Source organism: Symphalangus syndactylus, chromosome 3 (assembly GCF_028878055.3).
Source record: "Symphalangus syndactylus isolate Jambi chromosome 3, NHGRI_mSymSyn1-v2.1_pri, whole genome shotgun sequence".
Taxonomy (NCBI): Eukaryota; Metazoa; Chordata; class Mammalia; order Primates; family Hylobatidae; genus Symphalangus; species Symphalangus syndactylus.
The window spans coordinates 98,216,579-98,242,143 of NC_072425.2; the positions used below are offsets into that span (position 1 = coordinate 98,216,579).

The following is a 25,565-nucleotide window of genomic DNA, read 5'->3' on the forward strand; positions in this document are numbered from 1 at the left end:
CATTCCTTTGGAGGAGGAGAGGTGCTCTGCTTTTTAGAGTTTCCAGTTTTTCTGCTCTGTTTTTTCCCCATCTTTGTGGTTTTATCTACTTTTGGTCTTTGATGATGGTGATGTACAGATGGGTTTTTGGTGTCGATGTCCTTTCTGTTTGTTAGTTTTCCTTCTACCAGACAGGACCCTCAGCTGCAGGTCTGTTGGAGTTTACTAGAGGTCCACTCCAGACCCTGTTCGGCTGGGTGTCAGCAGCAGTGGCTGCAGAACAGCGGATTTTCGTGAGACCACAAATTCAGCTATCTGATAGTTCCTCTGGAAGTTTTGTCTCAGAGGAGTACCCGGCTGAGTGAGGTGTCATTCTGTCCCTACTGGGTGATGCCTCCCAGTTAGGCTGCTTGGGGGTCAGGGTCCCACTTTAGGAGGCAGTCTGTCATTTCTCAGATCTCCAGCTGCATGCTGGGAGAACCACTACTCTCTTCAAAGCTGTCAGTCAGACAGGGACCTTTAAGTCTGCAGAGGTTCCTGCTGAATTTTTGTCTGTGCCCTGCCCCCAGAGGTGGAGCCTACAGAGGCAGGCAGGCCTCCTTGAGCTGTGGTGGGCTCCACCCAGTTCGAGCTTCCTGGCTGCTTTGTTTACCTAAGCAAGCCTGGGCAATGGCAGGCGCCCCTCCCCCAGCCTGGCTGCTGCCTTGTGGTTTGATCTCAGACTGCTGTGCTAGCAATCAGGGAGACTCCTTGGGCATAGGACCCTCCGAGCCAGGTGCAGGACACAATCTCCTGGTGTGCCGTTTTCCAGGCCCGTTGGAAAAGCGCAGTATTAGGGTGGGACTGACCCGATTTTCCAGGTGCCGTCTGTTACCCCTTACTTTGACTAGGAAAGGGAACTCCCTGACCCCTTGCACTTCCCGTGTGAGGCAATGCCTCGCCCTGCTTCGGCTTGTGCAGGGTGCGCTTCACCAACTGTCCTGCACCCACTGTTTGGCACTCCCTAGTGAGATGAACCCGGTACCTTAAACAGAAATGCAGAAATCACCAGTCTTCTGTGTCGCTCAGGCTGAGAGCTGTAGACAGGAGCTGTTCCTATTTGGCCATCTTGGCTCCACTCCCTTATTTATTTATTTATTTATTTATTTATTTATTTATTTATTTTTGAGATGCAGTATTGCTCTGTTGCCCAGGCTGGTGTGCAGTGGTGCAGTCTCGGCTCACTGCAACCTCCGCCTCCTGGGTTCACACCATTCTCCTGCCTCAGCCTCCTGAGTAGCTGGGACTACAGGCGCCCACCACCACGCTCAGCTAATTTTTTGTATTTTTAGTAGAGACAGGGTTTCACCATGTTAGCCAGGATGGTCTTGATCTCCTGACCTCTCATGATCTGCCTGCCTTGGCCTCCCAATCACGCCGGATTTCAGGCGTGAGCCACTGCGCCCGGCCCAATCACAACTACTAATAATAGTGCTGCCTACCTAAAACTGTAGAGTTATGTTTTTTAAGTGACACCCTTATAAGTTTGCTATAAAAAATCATTTGTTTACACCTTGAGGATAAAAGACTCATAGCCTCAATCTGATTAGAGTCTAATTTCATAATTAATTTAAAAAACTGGAAGAAATAATATATCAGGAAGTTCAACTAAATTACATCTGAGATTTAGAGTCTGACTTAGTATAAGACACTTATATTTTCGAATTCAGACTTAATGGCATATAGTTTACTCCTAATTTGAGCGTCTGATATAAATATGTCTTTATATGTTGTGTTCAGATGGAAAATAAAGACCACTGTTTTGTTCAAGCACAGTGGGGATGGGCAATAGGCCAAGGATGCGTGGAATTAATTAGAAAATTTATACATATTACTAGGTTCTCATTTTGAGAAGTATCCTAGGTTCTGTGGTTCCCAAAGTGAGTATTTAGAAAAATCTTTAAGAAAGTATCACCAGATTTGTGAATATATATTTTTTCTTTAGCAAGTTAAAAATAAGATTAAAATATGATTAAGTGGATTGCATTTTGACAGATACAACAAACCCACTGGCTTTCTAAGCCCATAAAGTTTCAATATTAATACTTCAAGGAGACTGTTTCCCAGTCTCCTTGAATATTTTATATCCCTTATAAGAATGTTACATCCCTGAAAAGCATGAGTATTTTACATCCCTTATAATTTTTTACATGCAAACTTCATAAAGGAATGATATGGGTATGCCAACTATCCAATATTTACTTCCATGCAATAGTGATTAGTTAGCACAATATTTACAGCAAGTCTCTATTCTATTTACAACTCCATAATGCCATTTGTAAGGAAAGTCTCGACAAACTTTAAACATCTTTCTCATTAAGCAAAATTAAATGTTTAGATTAAATATGATGAGCACATTCTTTATATTTCTTTATTTGTATACTAACAATTGTTATGTACAGAAGAAACTAACTGCGGCTAAATCTCTGATGTCCAAGAGAAATCATACAACTAAAAGTTGGAACTGGAATCTAAAATCCAGAATGGTTTTGTTATTCGTTAAATGTTTGAACTCAGCAAATCACTTTCCCTTCTTGTTTCCTGTTTTTCTCATCCATAGAGTGAATCCATTGACCTACTTTAGCAGGTTTCACATTTCCACAGTAGAAACCTCTTGCAGACATAATCTTATGCATAATCCCCATGTGAATAAAACTAATAATACAAATAGAGTTTGTCTTATAAAAGCATCAATTAGGGAGGATGGCAGCAGTACAAGGGTGTGAGGTTCACTAGAGCCCACCCCACATGTTGGCCCTCACCTTCCCACACAACAGATGGAAAATGGCTTTAAGGTACATCAAACAATTTCTCAAATTCATGGAATACTTTTTGAAAATCATGTAATTATATGATCTTTAAGTTTCTTTATAATCCCAAAATTATACAATTCTCAATTTCATGAATTGGGATCTGTCTGTTAAAGCACTGAAAGTCATATCATCTATCTTAGAAAAAAATAATATATGCAAATATAAGGTTTAAATCTATTCTAAGAAGGATTTCACAGAAAAAAAACCCACATTTCATACTAAAGCCACTGATTTAAGTATCATGTAAAACAGCTCTGTAATACCAAATATTTCATGTTTAAGAAATGAATAAATAATAAGACCCCAAATAACCTCTCAATGATTAGAAAATTGCAAAAAATCTTTTAGTTACATTTAAATTCCCTTACCAAGCTCTATACTTCACTTGGGAAATGGGGGGGAAAATTTGGTAAATTTAAAGGCAGAATGTGTGTAAATGAAGATTTTTGCTTCTTAGCTTTGGTAACCAGAGAGTGAACACTTTAAGCTCTATTGGCACACATAATATACAACTATTAGACCCTTGCAGTCATAGTCTGTGAAAATAAAATATGATGAAGAAGAGCGCAAGTTCCACAAAGTAGTTAATTGTCCAGGAAGGGAAATGCCTGCAGGAGAAGTTCTTCACACGGGACCATTTTCTTTGCCAGTTACTGAAATGGATTTGATGATTGTGAGGCCGGAGTAATGAGTTTTCACTGTGACTAATTTCTGATGTCCTTTATCAGCAAGGATTTCTAACTACCTAAAACAAAGGAAATGAACAAAACCAAACTTTTAGTAATCCCTAAAGGACCCAAAATGAAATTGTCCGAGAAGTTACCTTATATAGACTCTGTGACACAGTTCCCCTTTTGCAAAAATACTTAGTGAGGATCATTACTTTCCAACAGTCGTGTCCAGAGACCTACTTCGTAACACCTCAGGGAAGTTAATGTACTAGGTCTTGAAAGGTCTTTCTGGAATGTGCAGTAACTTGTAGTTTTCTTCTAGTAGCACTGCTAATTTTTGTGTTATAATTTTTGTAGGTCCATGGGGCCGATGTATGGGAGATGAATGTGGTCCAGGAGGCATCCAAACGAGGGCTGTGTGGTGTGCTCATGTGGAGGGATGGACTACACTGCATACTAACTGTAAGCAGGCCGACAGACCCAATAACCAGCAGAATTGTTTCAAAGTTTGCGATTGGCACAAAGAGTTGTACGACTGGAGACTGGGACCTTGGAATCAGTGTCAGCCTGTGATTTCAAAAAGCCTAGAGAAACCTCTTGAGTGCATTAAGGGGGAAGAAGGTATTCAGGTGAGGGAGATAGCGTGCATCCAGAAAGACAAAGATATTCCCGCGGAGGATATCATCTGTGAGTACTTTGAGCCCAAGCCCCTCCTGGAGCAGGCTTGCCTCATTCCTTGCCAGCAAGATTGCATTGTGTCTGAGTTTTCTGCCTGGTCCGAATGCTCCAAGACCTGCGGCAGCGGGCTCCAGCACCGGACGCGTCGTGTGGTGGCGCCCCCGCAGTTCGGAGGCTCTGGCTGTCCAAACCTGACGGAGTTCCAGGTGTGCCAATCTAGTCCATGCGAGGCCGACGAGCTCATGCACAGCCTGCATGTGGGGCCCTGGAGCACCTGCTCAATGCCCCACTCCCGACAAGTAAGACAAGCAAGGAGGCGCGGGAAGAATAAAGAACGGGAAAAGGACCGCAGCAAAGGAGTAAAGGATCCAGAAGCCCGCGAACTTATTAAGAAAAAGAGAAACAGAAACAGACAGAACAGACAAGAGAACAAATATTGGGACATCCAGATTGGATATCAGACCAGAGAGGTTATGTGCATTAACAAGACGGGGAAAGCTGCTGATTTAAGGTAACATTTTAATTACTGTTAACTACACAGGCCCGTCTGTCAAGATCATGAGTACCTAAGACATCCCGTGCTATCTAATAACTTCTGGATTACATAGGGGCACAACCTAGGATGAGCTACCCCCAAATTTAAGGCTTCTGAGCTTGTGTTTCTCAGTGTTGTTCTATTGTGCCCACATTTAGATCCTGTATTACTTGAGTTATTTTGATTTTCCTTTCAAAGTCTGGAGCATGAGCGATTCTTCATGAAAAGATACTGCTTCTTCTCTATGTGTAGACTGTGTTGTTTCCCTATAATAGAAAAAAAATTGCCTAGGGGCTGAAATATTGGGATTTTAATTTCAGATACTTATTTCAGTGAGTTAATAGAAAAAGGCATAGTTGTAATCTCTCCAAGACAGCATTTTCAGAATTACCCTAAAAACAAAATCTGCTGTAAACAACAACCCGGGGAGCTATACCTAAGAATAATTTTCTTGCACGTTGTATATAATGGAATAACTCCCTCCAGAGAAGGAAACAGCAACCAGCCAAAAATAAGGTAAGTAGAGGGTATTGAATCATGAGTAGCCTCATTCAGGAAACATGTAACTAATTAGCTTCATTTTCTAGACAGAAATTATTTAACAAATTATTTTGGGTACATAATGACTATATTATGAAAAACTATCTCATGTATGATTTACTTATTGTGAAAATAATTTTCATTGAGGATTATCTGAAAGACATGATGTTCTCTGGGTATTTTAAATTTTGCTCTTGGATAAACCAGACCATCTGGGAGTGGCTTATCTGGATATTTGCATAATTGCTTCTTCAGAAATATTTATGCAGTTATGATTTGGATTGAACTGAAAAAATATAGTAACGTCAGTAAGAATTGTATATCAGATTTACTGTAGAAATGGCATTGAAAGTGTCATCAACTCTATCACACAGTCTATCCTCTTGATTAAAAAACATGTAAGATAAATTTCCCTGAAGTTTCGACCTCTGTGCTTCTGGTGAACAGCTGGATTGTTTTTCTTATGGCCTCTGGAAATCTTGTAACAGACCACATTTGCATGTTAACTTCTTCTGTTAAGAACCTAAATAGGACTGTGGGGCATGCATGTTGTTTATTAACATATCTTAAGCTTTATTTAGCTTTATTTTTTTCTCACCCGATTTTTTTTTCAATCTATTCTTGTCTACTGATTTTGCTATGCATAGATTTTGAAATCTGGCTTAAAGTATTTTTGAAAAAGGATATAGTTTAATTAGATAAACAAAAATTGATTGGTCTGTCTAAGACAATAACCTTCTCTCATCATAGAGTTCTGGTTACTGTTTTTTGGAATTTTTGCTACTCTCTCCCCTCTTTGTATTGATACAATTGCATTTTATTTCAGCTGTACAGTAATTTGCCCTTTTTCCATTCTAGTTCTGGTCCTGTGGCCTTGAATGAAGGCTGTTTGTTTTGCCTTCATTCTCCAGGTTTCCTACAACTCCTTAAATATGTGTGTGTGTGTGTGTGTGTACCTCTGATTCTGTATCATGTATATTTTCAACTCGATTCCTATTTTGGTCTTTTCTGACTATCCTTATTCTGGTGATTTTCTTATCTCTTTTCCTGAAGTATATTACAGTTATATTAGTTACTTGGTTTACATCAAATAATTGAATGAGTCTCCAAAGCAAGTTGAGTTGTTTCCTGCTATCACTGAGTTAGCATGCTGTAGACATTTAATTTAATGTTGACTACTCAATTAAAAGTGTAATTAGGATAGTAGCTACCATTGCATAGAGCCTAATATTCTCATCCAGTTGTTTGAATTAAACAAACATATTTAAAACTGCAGAGCTTATTTGTCAAGAACTTGTATCCCATTAGAAATACCATATAACTTCCAATAAATTGATAGTTGCATATATTTTCTCACTTATTACAGTATAGGTTAAACTTTATGTTAAATAAATTGGCTGTGAATATTTCTATTATATAGGAATTATCATGTGTGATCAAGAAAGTCCAAGAGAAGAAGAGACAAAAATCAGGTATTTTGACCTAGTTTTGCTCAGATATTATACCATGATATCAGTGAAGCCAATAAAGTGAAGAGTGAATCAATGACATCACCAAAGCACAGGGCCACAAATCAAGAACTTAGTGATCAAATTTAAAATGTTTTAGCTTCTATTAAATCCAGAAACAATTTTATCATGTAGGAGAATAAAAATAATTTAATATGGCTAAAAATTATATTATAGTAACTGCATAAGTTTAACTAAATAAAACCAACAATCTGGGGAAGCAGATCATAGACAAAAATAATTTTAGAATTACTGCTCAAATGTTTAAGTTAACGATGATAGATCTGCCCTGCTTTCCACTTTCCAATAGACCAAAATCAATAAGAATGAAAAACACAAATGAAACTCTATTCTTTTATGACAGCAAGAAACGGTTACAGTCCCAAACCACAATTGATACAGAAATTTGGCTAATGTGGTAAAATTAGATATAACTTAGGGAGGATACTTAGAAGGGCATTATGTGTTACCAGCTTTCATGAACACTCAGAATCTCTAACAGTAGCCTGAGCTTTCTGAGGGGACAAGCCAATGACACTTCCTTAGTATGACATGGTATGTGTCAGTGAAAAGGGCTGCTGAAGCATACTTGAGTTCTGCTTAAAATCAGAATAGCATAATAGGCAGGAAGCCCGCTATGCCATTATTGCCAACAAAAGGCTATCAGTTTGACAGACTAAGGGATTAAAGTTTTGACAACTAGTGGAAGAGAATTCTAAATCACTACACATATACTAGGACACAGGAAGCTTCCCTGTAAACCAGTGACTTCCAGCCAGGCTGGGTGAAATCTTAGCAGGACCAAGAGTTGGTGTGAAAGTATACCAAGTGTTTCTCCAGGAAACCAAAGATGTTAAAGGAAATACGGTTTTCTGAATCCAAAACAGAAACAATTTAAAAACAGAATGAGTTTAAAAGTGATCTGTTAGAGCTCAAAAAAGAAATGGAGGAGAATTATAAAATAAGAAGAGAAATGCAATTCAGAATTATAAATTAAGAACAGAAATGCAATTAACATTAGAAGCAATAAAAAATGGAAAAATATTTGGTGGTAAAAAGAGCCAATGACATAGAGAAGAGTTTGAGAACATCAAATAAACTAATTTTTAAAAGAGATAATGGATATGCAAACAAAGGACATTACTATATGAAACATTGATGTTCCTGACGATAGAACCAGAAAAATTAAAACAGAAAACACAAAATACAAGGATAAGACTTTCTTGAAATTAAAAGAAGACCTTGATTCACACATCGAAATTGTACAAGACTAATATTCTGCAAGAAGAAGTTGAAATAATGACCTAATGGGAGAAATAATATAGATCAACTTTTATGGAGAGAGATAGGCGACGAGACATCAGACTGAAAGCTGGGACGGTGCTCAATTGTGAAACATTAGAAGCATTCTCTTTAAAGTAAAAAATAAGACAGGACAGCACATTATCTGTAATGATAAGACCTTTTCATTCTAAGTACCAGTCAATGTACCTGAAAAGAGAAGGAAATGAAAATTGGAAAGCAAGTGGCAAAAATAAGACCTTTTCCCTCAGATGTTATGATAATTCTGGAATACTCCAGCTAATCAATTGAAAATATATTATAAACAATAAAAAAATCAATGAGGTTGATGTACACAAAGATAATATCCAAAAATCAATATATTCCCTAGATGCTTAAAAAATTAAGTATTATAATGGGGAAAAAGATTAAAATATCTCATTTGCAAAAGGAAAACTTAAAACAAATCTGTAAATAAACTTAACTATTAAAGTTCTGCACTTAACACTAGACTTGGAAAAGTAGAAAAGGATGTAGTTGTGCTTGTCTAGAATATTTAGTAAACATACCAACTGTACATTGCTACTGTGAAATTTACAAGGGAAAAATAGATATCTTAGACAGGAAAATACTGAAAAATAAAGAGAGAGGAAAGGCTAACTTCACAAGATAATTAAGTGTATGATACTCTACGGTAATAACGATAACAAGTAATATAATAAATTATATTTATACAAACAGATTAGGCACAGCCACTCTTATCATTTACAGAAAATTTTATATCAATGTAAGGAACTGTTTACCAATTAAGTTCCCAGATCCCAGCCAAGGGCAAACCCTCCAAGCAGGCCTTTCTAAGGATAGAAGTCTCAGCCTGCTGTACGAACTCTTATGAGTGTTAAATAAAATTTATAGGAGGCCATTGGTCAGGATTGAGCCTCCTTCTCCTGCACCAGGCCCAACAGACTAAACCAAAATGGTGTTCCTTATGCAAAAGTTCCAGTCACCAAGCTGAAAATAAGTTATTTATCTGCCTTCTGAGAAATCAGGAGAGAGATAATAGCCAAATCCCCAAACAGGTCAATCCTAGTAGACATGATAAGGACTTTGTTTTTGTTTTTGTTTTTGTTTTCTGCTGTAACCTTTACAGAAAAGTAACTTTGAAGTGACCAATCCACGTTTTGTTTTCTGTTTTGATTTCCTCAGCCCTTTACTATTTATAAAATCCACCTCCTCTGCTCAGCTCATGGGAATATTTATTCCAACTTGTGGAAGGAAGTGTTGCCAAATTCCAGAATTGCAGATAAAACCTATTAACATATTTAAATTTGTTATAATTGTTTTCTTTTGACATAGAGAAAATCATGCAGTTATTACCACATAAGGTATGTGATTTGGAATTAAACATGAGGAAGTAAAGGCAATTTTACTCCACTCCCCTGCCTTGAAATCAACCAGTAACCCCAATCGAGGAAATAATCTACAGTTTTTTTTTTAAAAAAAAAAAGGAAAATGGAAAACTGAAAAAACGAAGTGTCTATATGATAAATCTGTGCCTCAGAGACCGAGGAAGCTAGAACCTGAAGTATGAAAGAGACTCCTCTAAAGCACCCGGTGGCACAATCCATGAAGGGTTATCCAAGGCTCTTTTTATTGGATTATCCCAATCTGGTCGGGGGAAGGGCAAGACAGGGAATCTGGGGAAGGTCCCTTAAGAGCCAGTTCCCCACCCCAGAATCACAGAAGTGTAGCTGTTGGAGAAATTAAGCAGAAATGTTATTTTCTGGTTTTCTGGCTGAGGTAAGCTGTCAAAGGTGGAATGGAGGAGGAGTAGGGAGAGGGGGCAGCCATCTCCAGACTGCAACAAGCATAGCCTGTGATTGCCATTGCATCCTCACCTCTGGAATGCTCTACCTGGCCCAGCTCACCTTCTCCTCAAATGAAGAACCAAATCTGCATATTGAAGAGCAAGGAACAAGGATGAAATCTGCTGTAAATACTAGAAACATTTAATGGATGTAGTGCCTACTTTTGAAAATATCTTCCATTTGAACCTACCTTGTTTTGTCAAATTGTCTGACAAAGACAATTAATGGTAATTATAATTCCAGGAGAAGCATTTCCAAAAAATGTGGGAAATTCAGCCCAGTGAATTCCTGAGGGAATAAGACAGATTTAGGATTTAAAACAGATTTCTGTTGGCTAAGCCAAGAAAAGTAGAACTATCCAGCTTCTAGATAACTCCATAAAGCAGATACTTCAGGCAAAAATACATGGGATAAACATAACTGCGTAAAACATGAAGGGGTGAATGATATAATAACCTCTAGAAATACTAACATCTTGGAGTATTTTTATCTCATTTCTGTTACCAAATTCATTTTTCCTTTTAAGTCTTTATATAAATTCAGCCTTAGCATTTCAGATAGAAATGAATAATACTTCTTAAAGTGGATTTCTGATTTTTGTTTTCCAAGCCCAGACTTTCTGGCATCCCCTCTCATCTTCAAATTTAAAACTGTTGAGCAGAAAATTGTATTTTTTCTCAACACAGCTTATCTCTTTTTGCCTGGTTCTCACTTTACCTTAGAATACTAGTTGTTAATTACTCCAACCTTCTGTTTTAGGATTGCTTTCCAGAATGGTGATATCAAACTTGAATATAAAGCATTTGCTTTATAACAGTTGTGAAGCTGGCTGAATCAACAAGAATGGAATTTAAGTAATGGATAATTAGGATAAATAAATAATAAATAAGAGTAGTAAACCTATGCACTCATGGCTACAGAGTATTGAACAAGCCATTTACACTTTCTGGGACCCAGCTTTCTCATCTGTAAACCATACGTGTTTTATGGGATAGGCAGTGATGAGGGAGAGAGGGAGAGAACCTAAAAATAAATCTCTAAAAGCCTTTCAACTTTTGTGATTCTAATGAACCCCGAACAAACACCATACCTAAAACTGCAGACGTTAAATCCTATATATCTTCCTTGGCAGAGAGTTAATTAATTTTCAACATGGCCTACAAATCAGTTCATACTGAAATATCAGGGTGAATTTCTATGCAGTGCCTATAGACTAAGGCAGCACTCTGCAGTCATGGGAGTAACTGCAAGGTTATCACTCAGTTGATGAGCTATATGGTTCCTGAGGGCCCATCCCCATGCTACGACTTTGTGAATCAGTAAAATTGCAAATCTAATCCTAACTTTACCAAAGAGAAAGGAGAAAATTGCCCACTATTTAAAGTAACACTCCTTTTAGGTTGTTCAGAATCCATTTATAAAATTACTACTTCTAAATAGCAGGCTTTTAGATCTTAAAACTTTCTGTTATATCCAAAGCATCGAGTTGCCCGCCAGATACTCATCATCACGTCTCAAAAGCTTGCCTCGGCTGCCTGTTGGCCACACCCGACTAAACAGAGTCAGTATGCCCATATTCTTTGGTAGATGGTAGATGGCTCAAAAGGACATTTTAGTTTTCTCAAAATGTCGAGCTGACCAGGCAGTATATTATGTTTGACCTTAGAGGTCCACTATCACTCCTTGCCCATCCAGCTCGTGTGTCCGGATGCTGACCTCTGAGCAGTGTATTCATGGGCTTCTGAGCCTTCTTTCTCCTTGGATTCTACCAGTGGGAGAAAGCAGCAGTATATCAGATGGTGGGAAGAGAGACTATTCCTGTCTGTTCCTGGCTGAATTTCTCTAGCAAAGTCTCCTGCCTCTGCCAGCAGTCCTCTCCCCAGCTCTAGGTCTACCTCAGATTCTAGTAAAATCCTTTCCCTTGATTCCTTTATTGCCATAGGATAATAATCTTCCTATAGTTAATAGCCGCAAGATGCGGTACCGCTCTCGATGCCTACAATTTTGTTAATAATTCTTTTATGAACTTTTCTGAATTAACCCATGTGAGTTTAATTCTGTTTTCTGTTGGCCCTGACTGATAAGTAATAGCTATGTTAGAGCACAGTGTCAGAACCAGAGAACTGCTTCTATGTCGTTGTTAGTTTACTCATCAACTAATTAATTTATTATGCATTTATTTACTTATTTAACTTTTCATTCAACAAAGCTAAAGGCATCAAGACATTCTGGGCACTAGAATATGCAGACAAAAAGACAAAACAAAGATCATAAACTCAAGGATCCATATTTTATTATAGAAAGAATGTCACAAAAGAAACAATAAAATATTAGAGCTGCTATATTTTGTCTACAGAGAGAGAGAAAGTGCATGCAGATAACAACAGAGATAATGAATTCTTCCTGGAAGGAGGTTGGCAGGATCAAGAATGGCCTCCTAGAGAAAATGCTGCTGGAGTTAAGGATTAGAAGGCATGCACCAGGTCTAGGATGGAGATGGCCAAAGAATATGGGAATAAAAAGAGCAAAGGCACTGAGAATTGCAGCAGTAATGGTTCCTTGTGGAAAAATACCGTTTCTGTAGGTTGTTTCACCTCTGGAGGTTAGATTACAAGGGGAAGAGGAACTAGCCTAGAAGAGAAATGGAGAAAACCTACAAAGGTCTTGGAAACCTATAAAGATCTTGGAGGTCAATTTTAAATGTTTAGACTTTATATCCTGCAGGTCTAAACATTTCCACATTTATTAATAACAGGGTTTTTAACATACCCCAATATATGTTTATTTATTTGTAAGTTATATACATTTGCTATTATAAAAGTATATTGCATACATTTTAAAATCACAATAATAAAAACTTTAACATAAATAAATAAGGAAATAATATTTTGCTAATCACTATGGCTTTATGTTATCTTTAGCTAGGATTGTAAGGCAAATTATTCATGAGGAGGCACATTATTAATGAGAGTGATTTTAGCTTATTTTATATACAGTATTTTATTTTTTACATAAAAAATAAACTCTCTTTTTCCAATCAGTTACTCCTTTTCTTACTCCTACCAAAGATATTTATATTTATTTCAAAATGATAGAGCAACTAGATAGTCAGAATATATTCTTCACTGAAACAGCATTGAGACACAAGACAGCTGGTCTGGCCAAAATTATAATTCAAATATAACTTGGCTTCTATTTTGTTAAATTCCCATTGAACATCCCTCATTAACTATGACATCTTTATCTTCGAACTTATGCTTCAGTTTATGTACACCCCCCATTCTGATCTGTTCACCTGTTATTATCCAAATTTGTTTCTATTTACTTCTCCTCTTTTCCTCAATTTGATTTCATTCCTTAAAAAGGTACTTTGCATTTATATTATGTCAGGTCCAAGATTTCATGAAAAATTGTTAAATATTGAAGGTTTTCTCAGGAAATTTGTGTTATATTATGTAAGGCTATATACCAACACATATATATTTACATGTATACATTTTGTATGTATATATTTATATGTATGTATATTATGTAAGGCTATATACCAACACATATATATTTATATGTATGCATTTATAATCTATGTAATAACAATAGGTGAATGACTAGACAAACTTTGTTTTTTTTAAGTAAATATGATTTTTATTTAATTTTTTTAAATTTTACTTTAAGTTCTGGGCTACATGTGCAGAGCGTGCAGGTTTGTTACACAGGTATACATGTGCCATGGTGGTTTGCTGCACCTATCAACCCATCTAAGAAAGATGCAACGTTAACCTTAATTGCCTACATTAGGCTAAGACAATGCCTAGAACATAATCAGCTCCCAGTAAATGTTTGTTACAGTATTAAAATTTAAGAGAATCTTTCAGTTTTAAAACCTGAGTCTTTTAGTAACTAACAGGAATTCAACTGAAGCCAATGAGAAAATGGAACCTTCTAAGGTCATGAAAAAAAAATAACCAGAACATGTAAAAGAATATCCTCAAAAGATATGTTTTATTCAATTAAGATAATATACATTTATACTGATTCCATTTAGGATACAATATTGAGAATATTATTTCCATATTATTATTCCTGGTTAACACTAAATAATTGCTGTTGCTATATTTTCTGTATAAATGAGAAAACATACCATTATTAATATCATAAATGTACTCCAATAGTCTCTGAGAATTTTTAAATTTAGTGTCATCTTTTGTCCATTTATAAGCGTCCTTACTTATGTCAATCACTCCTGTTTTTATATCTTGAAGCCACAAAGCTCATCACTATCAATTAGTTGCTGTCAGTGATGGCAAATTAAGGGCTCAAATTGTCAATGTCTACCTGTAAACTTCTAACAAATTCGAAAATATTAAAGTGACCACCAGGGTCACTTTTTATATCCCAACATATGATTATCTCATCATGGACAGGATGTCTTCACCTCTCCTTTTACTTTTCAGGAGTATTTTTAAAATCACATTATTGGGGTATGCTTGATATATGAAAAGTTGTACATATTAAAGGTATACAACTCAAGGGGTTTGGGAATATGACCTTGATGAAATGATCAAGGTCATAAACATATTCATCACCTGCAAAGATTTCTTTCTGCTCCTTTTATTATTATTGCATAATTACTATTATTTTTATTATTTTGTGTTGTAAGAACACCTAACATAATACCTACCCTCTTAGGAATGCACTGTTGGTTATTTTTGTTTTAAGTGAGGAAAATTAAATAAAATTAAATAAAAAGAGGGTCCTAGGTAGTATTTTAAACCTTTGATGGATTTGGGGAAGGGACTAACCTTAAGTCAGATAATACATGTCACTGCCTAATCATCCTCCATATGAACTTGAAATAAGGTTTATGTCACTTTCATCACTTTTCCTGGGAGTTTTAGTAATATCTCCCATTTAATCGTTCTATTTAGCTCTCTTGCTTGAGACAGTGTGAGAGCAAGTTTCCTATGGAAACAGCCAGGCTGCTGATTGGGGCAGTGACCTTGCATTTCCTTGGCAGCGACTGTGAGCTTGCCCATTGTTTTCGTTTATTTGTTGGAATTCTACTGGCTTGATGTGGGTAGTATTGAGTTTCTCTCTGACTCAAACAAGAATAATTTTAAATAGGAGGAAATACTTTCAAAAGAAAATACAAATTCCCATAAAAGAGGGAATTTAATAAATCATTAATGCATTGTTTTGTGTAACCTAATTAAGAATATGCTCACTCTTTTAGAGTCTGCTAACACATTATATTAGTAATTCCATGTGTTTTGTCTTATTTTCTTCTTCTTAGGCCTCAACTCACACTTTCACCTTGCTATATTCTTTATTTTTTTTAAATCTCATATCATTGTATTATAAAGGGATTATCTAGCTTTTTCCCAAAAGTTTCATTGAGAGATGCTTTCTTCTCTACTTAGTACAAATATGTGGTCACTGATATTAGATAAAAGATGAGATCATGAAAAATTTGTTTGAGTAGTTTTTACCAGTATAGCAATTGAATTGTAAGTGGACAAAATACTGCTGTGCTTAATACAAGAAGCCATTGTACAGTAAACATCTTGGAATATTGACACAAGTATTTACAATGTAACATACTGGAATAAATGAAGCAAGTTTTTGAAAAATAAAAATTAATTATGACTAAGGTTGAGATTATGCAACAATAACAACAACAAAATCATTTTAAGATTTCAAAAGACTACATATAACAGATCACTAACCTACATAAATATGAATATACGTTAATTCCCATTAACAGATGGATAAGAATGGAGACAGATACTGAAACAGAGATGTACATCCTAACTCTGGAATAATAAATGTGAATTTGTCAGAAATTATTTTCAATGGTATCAAATTGGAATACATTTGAATTTTATACAATATATGATATACTGATACATTTTGAACTGTAAAACGGTGTTCAAATGCTTTTATCAAAAATACACTTCTCTGGCATTCTAATCTATCAAAGATCCCATATAATGAAATTAAATACAAAATAGGTGAAGGAGAACATAGTAGTCACTACATAGTTCCAACTCTCTATAAAGCCTTATCCCTAACTTTGATGTCTTTAATTCTGTTTAGGAAAGACAAGAGAAAAATAAATAAATAAAATTACTTTAAATTATGATAATTCTGGGTCGGCCCAGAGATTTTGTATCTTTTATGGGTTGCATAATGTAGAGTTCATACTTGGTAAAAAATAAATCATTGATGAAAGCATAAATCTTACATAAAAATGACTAAAGTTTTTGAAAGACTGTACCTATATTTATTAAAGTAATTTGATAAGGCAGTAAAATTTGACCAGTTCCTCCCCCAAAATGGATAGAACTTACCTAAGTAGGGTATGGTGGAAAGACTGAGCATTCCAAGTCAAACCTCATTTTAAAAAAATCTGAGAAGTAGAATGAGCAGGTTATCTGTAAGGGGAAGTCAAGATGCTGGTATGACTTGAATTAAAGGAGCAGGCGGCAAAAGAGCAGTAAATAACGTTTGAAAGGAAGCCCAATGACCTTGATGGTAAGGCAGAAAAATCTGGCCTTTTCTTCAGTAAACTGAGGCAAAATTATGTTCATAAACAGGAATGATATGCAGAATGGATTGGAGGGGTCAAATTCTAGAGTTTGGACAGCCACAAGTAAGGTCATGGTTATAATCCAAGAATGAGGTGAGGAAGCCCTGGATCAAAGTAGCAGCAATGGAGACATTGAGGCCACATAGACAATACAGGATCAACTCAAGAAGAAATTCAATATTGGCAGTTTTCATTTAAGAGTTTGATTGTATCTTCCAATGTCTGCCTATAACCATCCTCCAACCTTTGGAGTTCCGATAAATAAATGGCAAAATGCTAGGATGACTTGGATAGTGCTGGCAAATACTAGAAACAGAAGGAAAAGAAGTTGCCTGCCCTATTTTGTTTCCATGTTATTTCATCTTTCTCAAATAATATGTATCAAATAATTGGCCATTTTATTTGCAGTCCCACGTCCTCAATAGACGAAAATCAGGGACACTCTGAGATGATTTCAAGTGGCCAGAACACTAAAGCTGATCCTAGGCTGTGTTTGTTATAACCTTTCATGATGCTAACAACTGAGGTTTTCTCCTATTCCTTGTTCAACCTAGACACATGTTTTCGCTTTTTTTTTTTTTTTTTTTTTTTTTTTTGTGAGACGGAATCTCGCTCTGTCGCCCAGGCTGGAGCGCAGTGGCGCAATCTCGGCTCACTGCAAACTCCGCCTCCCGGGTTCACGCCATTCTCCTGCCTCAGCCTCTCCGAGTAGCTGGGACTACAGGCGCCCGCCACCACGCCCGGCTAATTTTTTTTGTATTTTTAGTAGAGACGGGGTTTCACCGTGGTCTCGATCTCCTGACCTCGTGATCCGCCCGCCTCGGCCTCCCAAAGTGCTGGGATTACAAGCGCATGTTTTCACCTTTTATCCTTGTATGTGCTAGCCAAACTCTACGTGTTCCAGGTTTGACCCTGCTGAAGAGGGAAAGATGAGTGAGAAAGGATATTTTTAAATAATTACTTCACTCTACTCACCCCCACCCCCACATTCATTTACTTTCTCCAATCCTGGACTGCAATAGAAGAGGAAGTCAGCCATGGAGTGTGGCATAGCATTCTTTTCTTTTATAATAGATGATGAATCAGGAAGTCTGCCCTGAGAGTGTGGCATGGCAATTTTTTCTTTTAGATGATGAATAAGGAAGGAGGACTTCTAATCAAGGAATAATATGGATTAGTGGGGATGGGAACAGGGTAAGACGCAAGAGATGCTACTGAGACACAAAATTTAATGAGGCACTCACCCCCAGAGTCATACAAGTGCCTTCTTAAATTTTGTTCCTAGGTACTTCTTTGCTTTTCCTAGTTCCGCCCTAAGTGGGAAGAGGAGTGAGCTGACTCATGGACTGAGGAATCTCATGTTCTCTCCCTACAAAGACTTCATCACCTGTTTCTGTATATTTATTCAGCAAATATTTAGTGATCATCTATCAGGTGCTTAATTTTTCTTTCCTGAGTCCTAATAGCACTGACCTGCTATGATCGCTACCTTCTAATTTAGATAGTCCATGAATCTAGCAATATTTTAGGTAAGTATAAAGCACTGAAGGATAAATTTTGACCAGGTACAAAACCATGAATTACTTTTTCTTTGAGTGTAAACATCTCCCCTCATGGGAAAATATTTAAGTCTTCAACTCTCTGCCTTTATTTTCTCCCACAACTACGAAGATATCTCTAAAGCCTTTCTAAGGGATACCTGTGTTATAACATTTTGGAGATTTTATTTAGTCAAAACTTAACTTGGCTTTTATTTTGTTCCTCTATGCTTACTGGCTATTTAAAAAAATAATTCATATAATCTATTCATGACATTAATACATGGCCCTTCACTGTGTTATTTTAGAAATTAATATTGACTGGGACAATTTTAGATATTCAGCCAGGTTAGTAAGAGAGAATAAGGCAAGTGAAACCCTGGTGGTCCTGTTTAAGATAGATCTTTTAGGTAGTCTGGAGAGGTAGTGTACCTATCTGCTGGGAGCTTAGAAACTAAGTCATATTTGACACTAGAAGAATAGTTTTACACAACTGATATGACATAACACCAACATCAGATTCAGATGGCCTGGATTAAAGTCTGAACTTTACAACTTATTTCTTAATTTTAAAGTAGGTGTAAAATCCCTGCTTTACTTATGTGTCAGGATTATTGTAAAGATACAAAAAATCATGAATGTAAAATTGCCATGTAAATTGATAATGGCTGAAGAAAACATGAATTTTATTAATAATAATAAATAATGGCTTTAAAATAATTAGATGGTAAAGATAACTGAAAACAAAAGAGAAAAGAACAAAATTCTTGCCTTCTTAAGTTCTTTAAATCTCTTTGAAAAAAGGCAGGGTTATACTGAATAATGAGGAAAAATCTATATATGATGTATATACAATTTGGAAAATTAAAATAAACACCATTTTTAGATCTATGTACCTTTAAAATGTTAAGACAAGGCCAATATTAAAAAGATAAATGTCTACTTTGTAAATATATACATTTTACTATAAATATGTCTTTCCACTAACCTTACAAAATCTTTTCCTACTCACAGTAGCCAGAAAAACTGCTTTAAATTCTGGAAGCATCCAAATATCACTAACATGATATTATCTTTAATACATCCTACTAAGCACAGAATAAAACTGTCCTTGTTTAGAAGCCAGGTCATTATGACAAACATATTTGAAAATTAGTTTTGTGTAATTTGTGATATTCAACAAATCTGATACAAATCTGCAACAGCCAAGGTCATTGAGTATTTTGATCTTCAAATAAATCATAGAGCTTTCCTTGGAGAAAAAATTACTGCATCACAGGTTTCCATTACAAAACAATTTATGGATGCAGAATTTTATAATTATTTTTATCCTTAATTATTAATAATTTATATCCTAACTAGTGAGACACCACATTCAAAATAACAGTAGATAGGAAGATACTTTGTTTATGCTTTTCTTTCTTTAAGTGCCAAGGATTTGTGTCTACAGGAACTCTATGATAAAGACTAAACTCTGTGACTTAGTTCAGAATAATGTGAGGTTTTCTATATGATAAAAAAGATAAATCAGAGAAAAAAAGTAAGGTAAACCAAATCTGCAATATAAAAATAAAATATGAAAATGAGGATTGTGTTGGAAATTCTGGAGAAATAGTTATTAAAGGGGTGTCATCATAAAAGTCATATAAAGTTTATATCTTGCCAGAAAGAAAGCAAAACGTAGAAAGTAACTAAAAGAAATTAAAATCAATAGAAACTAGTTTAAACTGATGATATGTCATGATTGGGATACAATGTCATGATTTGGAAATGCAGTATTGAGTGAAATGTATAATGGATTATGTCATGTAAGGTTAATTTTGACAACTGTAAATCAGACTAGGAAACACTGTGAAATCATCATGAATGATGCATGTGCTCTGCTGTGTCATCTTAATTTTAGACTTGCAAATTTGATTTCTGAAACTGCATTTGAACAACCAAGGCAATGTGTTGTGAAATAGATCAATTTGAAAAGAAAACATTGCCTAATGTGATTTGTGAGGTTTCTTGGTAAGAGTGCCCTGGTGACATATCTATGAAAAGCTTCATTTTACCTCCCATTTCATTATGAGGCTTGTAATCTAGAGCCGAAGGAGCCAGAGGAGCAAGTGAAGCTGAGAATAAATTGGGAGTGAGGGCAGTTGTCCTATATTGTTGCTATGGATAGAGCTGAATAGTCCATAGTGAGATTTTATTGTCTATCAGGGACATTTACTGAGAATGCCTGATGGAAAAGTACAGATTGAATGAAAACAGGCTAGTTCTACCCTGTTGGGGGCAAATGAAGTGCTTCGGTTGTGCTAGATTAATTTGATTGTGATAATAAGCCTGTGTTTTTTCATATCATTTGTGTGTAGTATTTTGTTAACTAGACCATGAACTACTTGAGGCTGTCTTTCTGATTCCCATGCCCTTTCCTCCTCTGTCTCTGTTGAGAGGACTGTGTGGAGCTGCTCAGCCATTGGTGGTTACCAAAGGATGAGAAGGGTGTTGTCATTCAGTATCGAGAAAATACAGCCTGTGAAACCATACCCATTGTTCTGCATTGGTCATCTCTATTAGAAATGATCATTTTGATAATGTCTTTTTAAAGTTGGAATTTCAGTTATGTCTTTATGCTTGTAATCCCCTCACAGGCATTATATTTATTATTTCATTAGTGAAAAATGAATGATAGTACTTCTACATGTAATTAAATAAATTTATCTACAACAGTAACTGCAATGCCACAGGTATATCAGTAATTTTTTAAAGTGTTTGTGAAATTTTTCTAGAAATGTTTTTAAATGCAAGATAGATTTAGAGAAAATACTTTAGACTTACAAAAAATGCTTTAAAAATATTAAGAGACAAATTTACTTCAATGAAAGAAAATAACTGTTGAACATTCAAGGAAATTACAATTTAGGGCATTTGTAGAGGAGGAAAGGTGTGAAGTAAGAATAAAATTATTAATTACTTAACTAGTTTTATTGAGAAAGTTCATCAAGTTATTGATCACATTTGTCAACCCCATGGTTTATCATTGCCAGCTTACTCTTTTTATCTGAGAGAAGTAGACAAGACGCTAAGGAAATTCCAGAACAAACTAGAGCCTTCCTCTATGTTAAAGATGAACAGCACCTGATAGAGACATATTGTATCAGGAATTTTTAAGAAAGGACAATAAAATAATTAGAAAATTGGCATATTATTCTAGAGAGGCAGCAGAGTTAAATACCAATTATAAAGATAAAATTATAAATATTTAAACTGATTTAGATAGCAGGAATACTTGATGTTTATATTTCTTTCTTTCTTCATATTGTCTATCATTTTAAAAGTATGTAAATTGGGCAGGTTGCAGTGGTTTATGCTTGTAATCCCAGCAGTTTGGGAGGCTGAGGCAGTAGAATCGCTTTACACCAAGCGTTGAAGACCAGCCTGGACAAGATATTGAGGCCTCTATCTCTACAAAAAATAATAATAAAATTAAAAAAATTAGTTGGGCATAGGAGCACATGCCTGTAGTCCTAGCTACTCCAGAGGCTTTGGCAGGAGGATTTCTTGAGCCTGGAGTTTGGAGGCTGCAGTGAACTATGATTCCACCACAGGAGTCCAGCCTGGGGAACAGAGCAAGATGCAGTCTCTTGAAGGAAAAAAAATAAAAGTACAGTAAGAAAAGAAATTACTGTTTATTCATGTGGCTATTTTAATGTAAAAGTTTAGATAAAATACATAAATCGTATCAAGATTTATCTTGGAAACCTAGTTGTTCATGCTTAGATAAAGACAAAGATCATAGTTAAATCACATCTGGGCATTTCTTGCAGTCATTGATATACAAAATCACATTAACATTTATATCTGAAAGCTTTGAAAATCCAGTGTATTTTAGTAACAAATGTAACCAGTTTCTTTATATTTCTTATTTGCTGATAATTTTTTATCTTTGCATCCTCTAGGTTAGATATAAATATTACCTAATATAATTATGTTTAAAAATGTTTTTAAACATTGTGTACTCTTTGTACACAATGGAAAGACTTTTTTAATTATTTAAATTTTATATATTACTATCTTTATTATCTTTAAATTGAGAACAATTCATTAAAATATAAAGAAAAAATAAAAGCCACCTAAAATCCTACCACTCTGAACCACTATTAACATTTAGATGACTATATATTACATTATATATCTAAATTCACATGTGTGCATAAATTGGATTGTATATTAATATTAAATTTATTCTTCTCCTTTTTTTTTTTTTTTTTGAGACAGAGTCTCGCTCTGTTGCCCAGGCTAGTGTGCAGTGTTGGCGCGGTCTCTGCTCACTGCAAGCTCCGCCTCCCGGGTTCACGCCGTTCTCCTGCCTCAGCCTCCCGAGTAGCTGGGACTACAGGTGCCCGGCTAATTTTTTTGTATTTTTAGTAGAGACGGGATTTCACCTGTGTTAGCCAGTGTCTTGGTCTCCTGACCTCGTGATCTGCCCGCCTCGGCCTCCCAAAGTGCTGGGATTACAGGCATGAGCCACCACGCCCCACCCTATTCTTCTCCTTCTTACATCATATTAAAACATCAAGCACATCCTCATTCCCCCATGGAGTGTAAGTTATGTTAATAAGCTGTATTCATATCAACCTACACATACTGATTTTACACATACACACAACTTATCTTGCTCATTTTTAGAAAATGACTTCTATTGTATAAAATATACATCTTACGTGTATATACAATATATGTGTATACAATATACATTTGTATACAATATACATCTGCATCTTATTTTTGACTAAATAAAACCCTGTAGAAACCCTTCCAAATTATACAGAATAGCTCTAATCCATTCTTCTTAAATTCTTTATTGTTGGACATTAATTTTATTTCTGCTTTATGATTACCATGAGCAAGCCCACAATAAATAGCCACATATAAGTGTCCATATGAATTGGCATTTTAATTTCTATAGGACATATTCCTAGGTGTGGGAATTACTGGGTCAAATTTATTTTTAAAAGATTTTTCTAGATACTTTCACAAAAGGTGGTAGCACTTGACATTTTCTTTTTTTTATTATTATTATACTTTAAGTTCTAGGGTACGTGTGCACAACATGCAGGTTACATATGTATACATGTCCCATGTTGGTGTGCTGCACCCATTAACTTGTCATTTACATTAGGTATATATCCTAATGCTATCCCTCCCCACTCCCCCTACCCCATGACAGGCCCCAGTGTGTGATGTTCCCCTTCCTGTGTCCAAATGTTCTCATTGTTCAGTTCCCACCTACAGTCCTTGTGATAGGTTGCTGAGAATGATGGTTTCCAGCTTCATCCATGTCCCTACAAAGGACATGAACTCATCCTTTTTCATGGCTGCATAGTATTCCATGGTGTATATGTGCCACATTTTCTTAATCCAGTCTATCATTGATGGACATTTGGGTTGGTTCCAAGTCTTTGCTATTGTGAATAGTGCTGTAATAACATATGTGTGCATGTGTCTTTATAGCAGCATGATTTATAATCCTTTGGGTATATACCCAGTAATGGGATGGCTGGGTCAAATGGTATTTCTAGTCCTAGATCCTTGAGGAATCTCCACACTGTCTTCCACAATGGTTGAACTAGTTTACAGTCCCACCAACAGTGTAAAATTGTTCCTATTTCTCCACATCCTCTCCAGCACCTGTTGTTTCCTGACTTTTTAATGATGGCCATTCTAACTGGTGTGAGATGGTATCTCATTGTGGTTTTGATCTGCATTTCTCTGATGGCCAGTGATGATGAGCATTTTTTCATGTGTCTTTTGGCTGCATAAATGTCTTCTTTTGAAAAGTGTCTGTTCATATCCTTTGCCCACCTTTTGATGGGGTTGTTTAATTTTTTCTTATACATTTAAGTTCTTTGTAGATTCTGGATATTAGCCCTTTGTCAGATGGGTAGATTGCAAAAATTGTCTCCCATTCTGTAGGTTGCCTGTTCACTCTGATGGTAGTTTCTTTTGCTGTGCAGAAGCTCTTTAGTTTAATTAGATCCTATTTGTCAATTTTGGCTTTTGTTGCCATTGCTTTTGGTGTTTCAGACATGAAGTCCTTGCCCATGCCTATGTCCTGAATGGTATTGCCTAGGTTTTCTTCTAGGATTTTTATGGTTTTAGGTCTAACATTTAAGTCTTTAATCCATCTTGAATTAATTTTTGTATAAGGTGTAAGGAAGAGATCCAGTTTCTGCTTTCTACATATGGCTAGCCAGTTTTCCCAGCACCATTTATTAAATAGGGACTCCTTTCCCCATTTCTTGTTTTTGTCAGGTTTGTCAAAGATCAGATAGTTGTAGATGTGTGGTATTATTTCTGAGGGCTCTGTTCTGTTCCATTGGTCTATATCTCTGTTTTGGTACCAGTACCATGCTGTTTTGGTTACTATAGCCTTGTAGTATAGTTTGAAGTCAGGTAGCATGATGCCTCCAGCTTTGTTCTTTTGGCTTAGGATTGACTTAGCAATGCGGGCTCTTTTTTGGTTCCATATGAACTTTAATGTAGTTTTTACCAATTCCGTTAAGAAAGTCACTGGTAGCTTGATGGGGATGGCATTGAATCTATAAATTACCTTGGGCAGTTTGGCCATTTTCATGATATTGATTCTTCCTATCCATGAGCATGGAATATTCTTCTATTTGTTTGTGTCCTCTTTTATTTCCTTGAGCAGTGGTTTGTAGTTCTCCTTGAAGAGGTCCTTCACATCCCTTGTAAGTTGGACTTGACATTTTCATTATCAACATTTGAGTACTTTTTCCTCTCATTCCTCTGAATGAGAGCTTTTCATTGTTACCAGCCTCAGGCATATCAAGTAATGTTCTATTTTTATTTGAATTTCCGTTTGTCTGAGAGTGAATCTGAGAATTTTACCACATTTGTATATGGTCCTTTGGATTTTTTCTTTTAAACATCTGAATATATGATGAACAAAAGATATGTAAATATTTTATTTTATGTTTTTTAATCAATTTCTAATAGTTCTTGTCATTTTTAGAATTAAATTTGTAATATTCATTAAAAATTTATCAAATTTATCATTAATCTACTAACACAAGTTTAACATTTTTTAAACATCAGATTTTTTTTTCTTTTCTACCATGGTGCCTGCATTTTCAGTTGAGTTTGTGGTGGTCCTCCCAGGCATAAATTATATATTAGCCTCCCAATTTTTTCTTGAAAGATTTATATTGTGTTTTTTTATTTTAAATTTATATCTTTAATCTATCTGGACTTTATTTTGTGCAAATGTAAGACAGGGCTTCATTTTTTATTGTCTTTTTTGGGTATCTGGCTGTACTGGCACCATTTTAAATAGATCACATTTTCTCCATTTATTTACAGTATCAATTTCTCAGATTTTTCAGAATCTAATTCTGAATTCTCTATTCTATATGACTAACCAATTTGTCTTTTCCTGTACAATACAATTTTTTTTATAGTGACTATGTAGTATATTTGCATCACAAGTGCTCCCCTTTATGGTCTTCTTTGTTACGGTT

At 35.7% G+C, this 25,565-nt stretch overlaps 1 protein-coding gene across 1 annotated transcript in view; it reads left to right on the plus strand.

Moving 5' to 3' along the window:
• THSD7A (thrombospondin type 1 domain containing 7A) overlaps positions 1-25,565 on the plus strand; it is a 468,537-nt gene that overhangs the window by 200,560 nt on the left and 242,412 nt on the right. Inside the window, exon 2 of the mRNA XM_055272578.2 lies at positions 3,860-4,691. Coding sequence (XP_055128553.1) covers positions 3,860-4,691 — 832 coding nt within the window. The remainder of the gene's footprint in view (positions 1-3,859; positions 4,692-25,565) is intronic.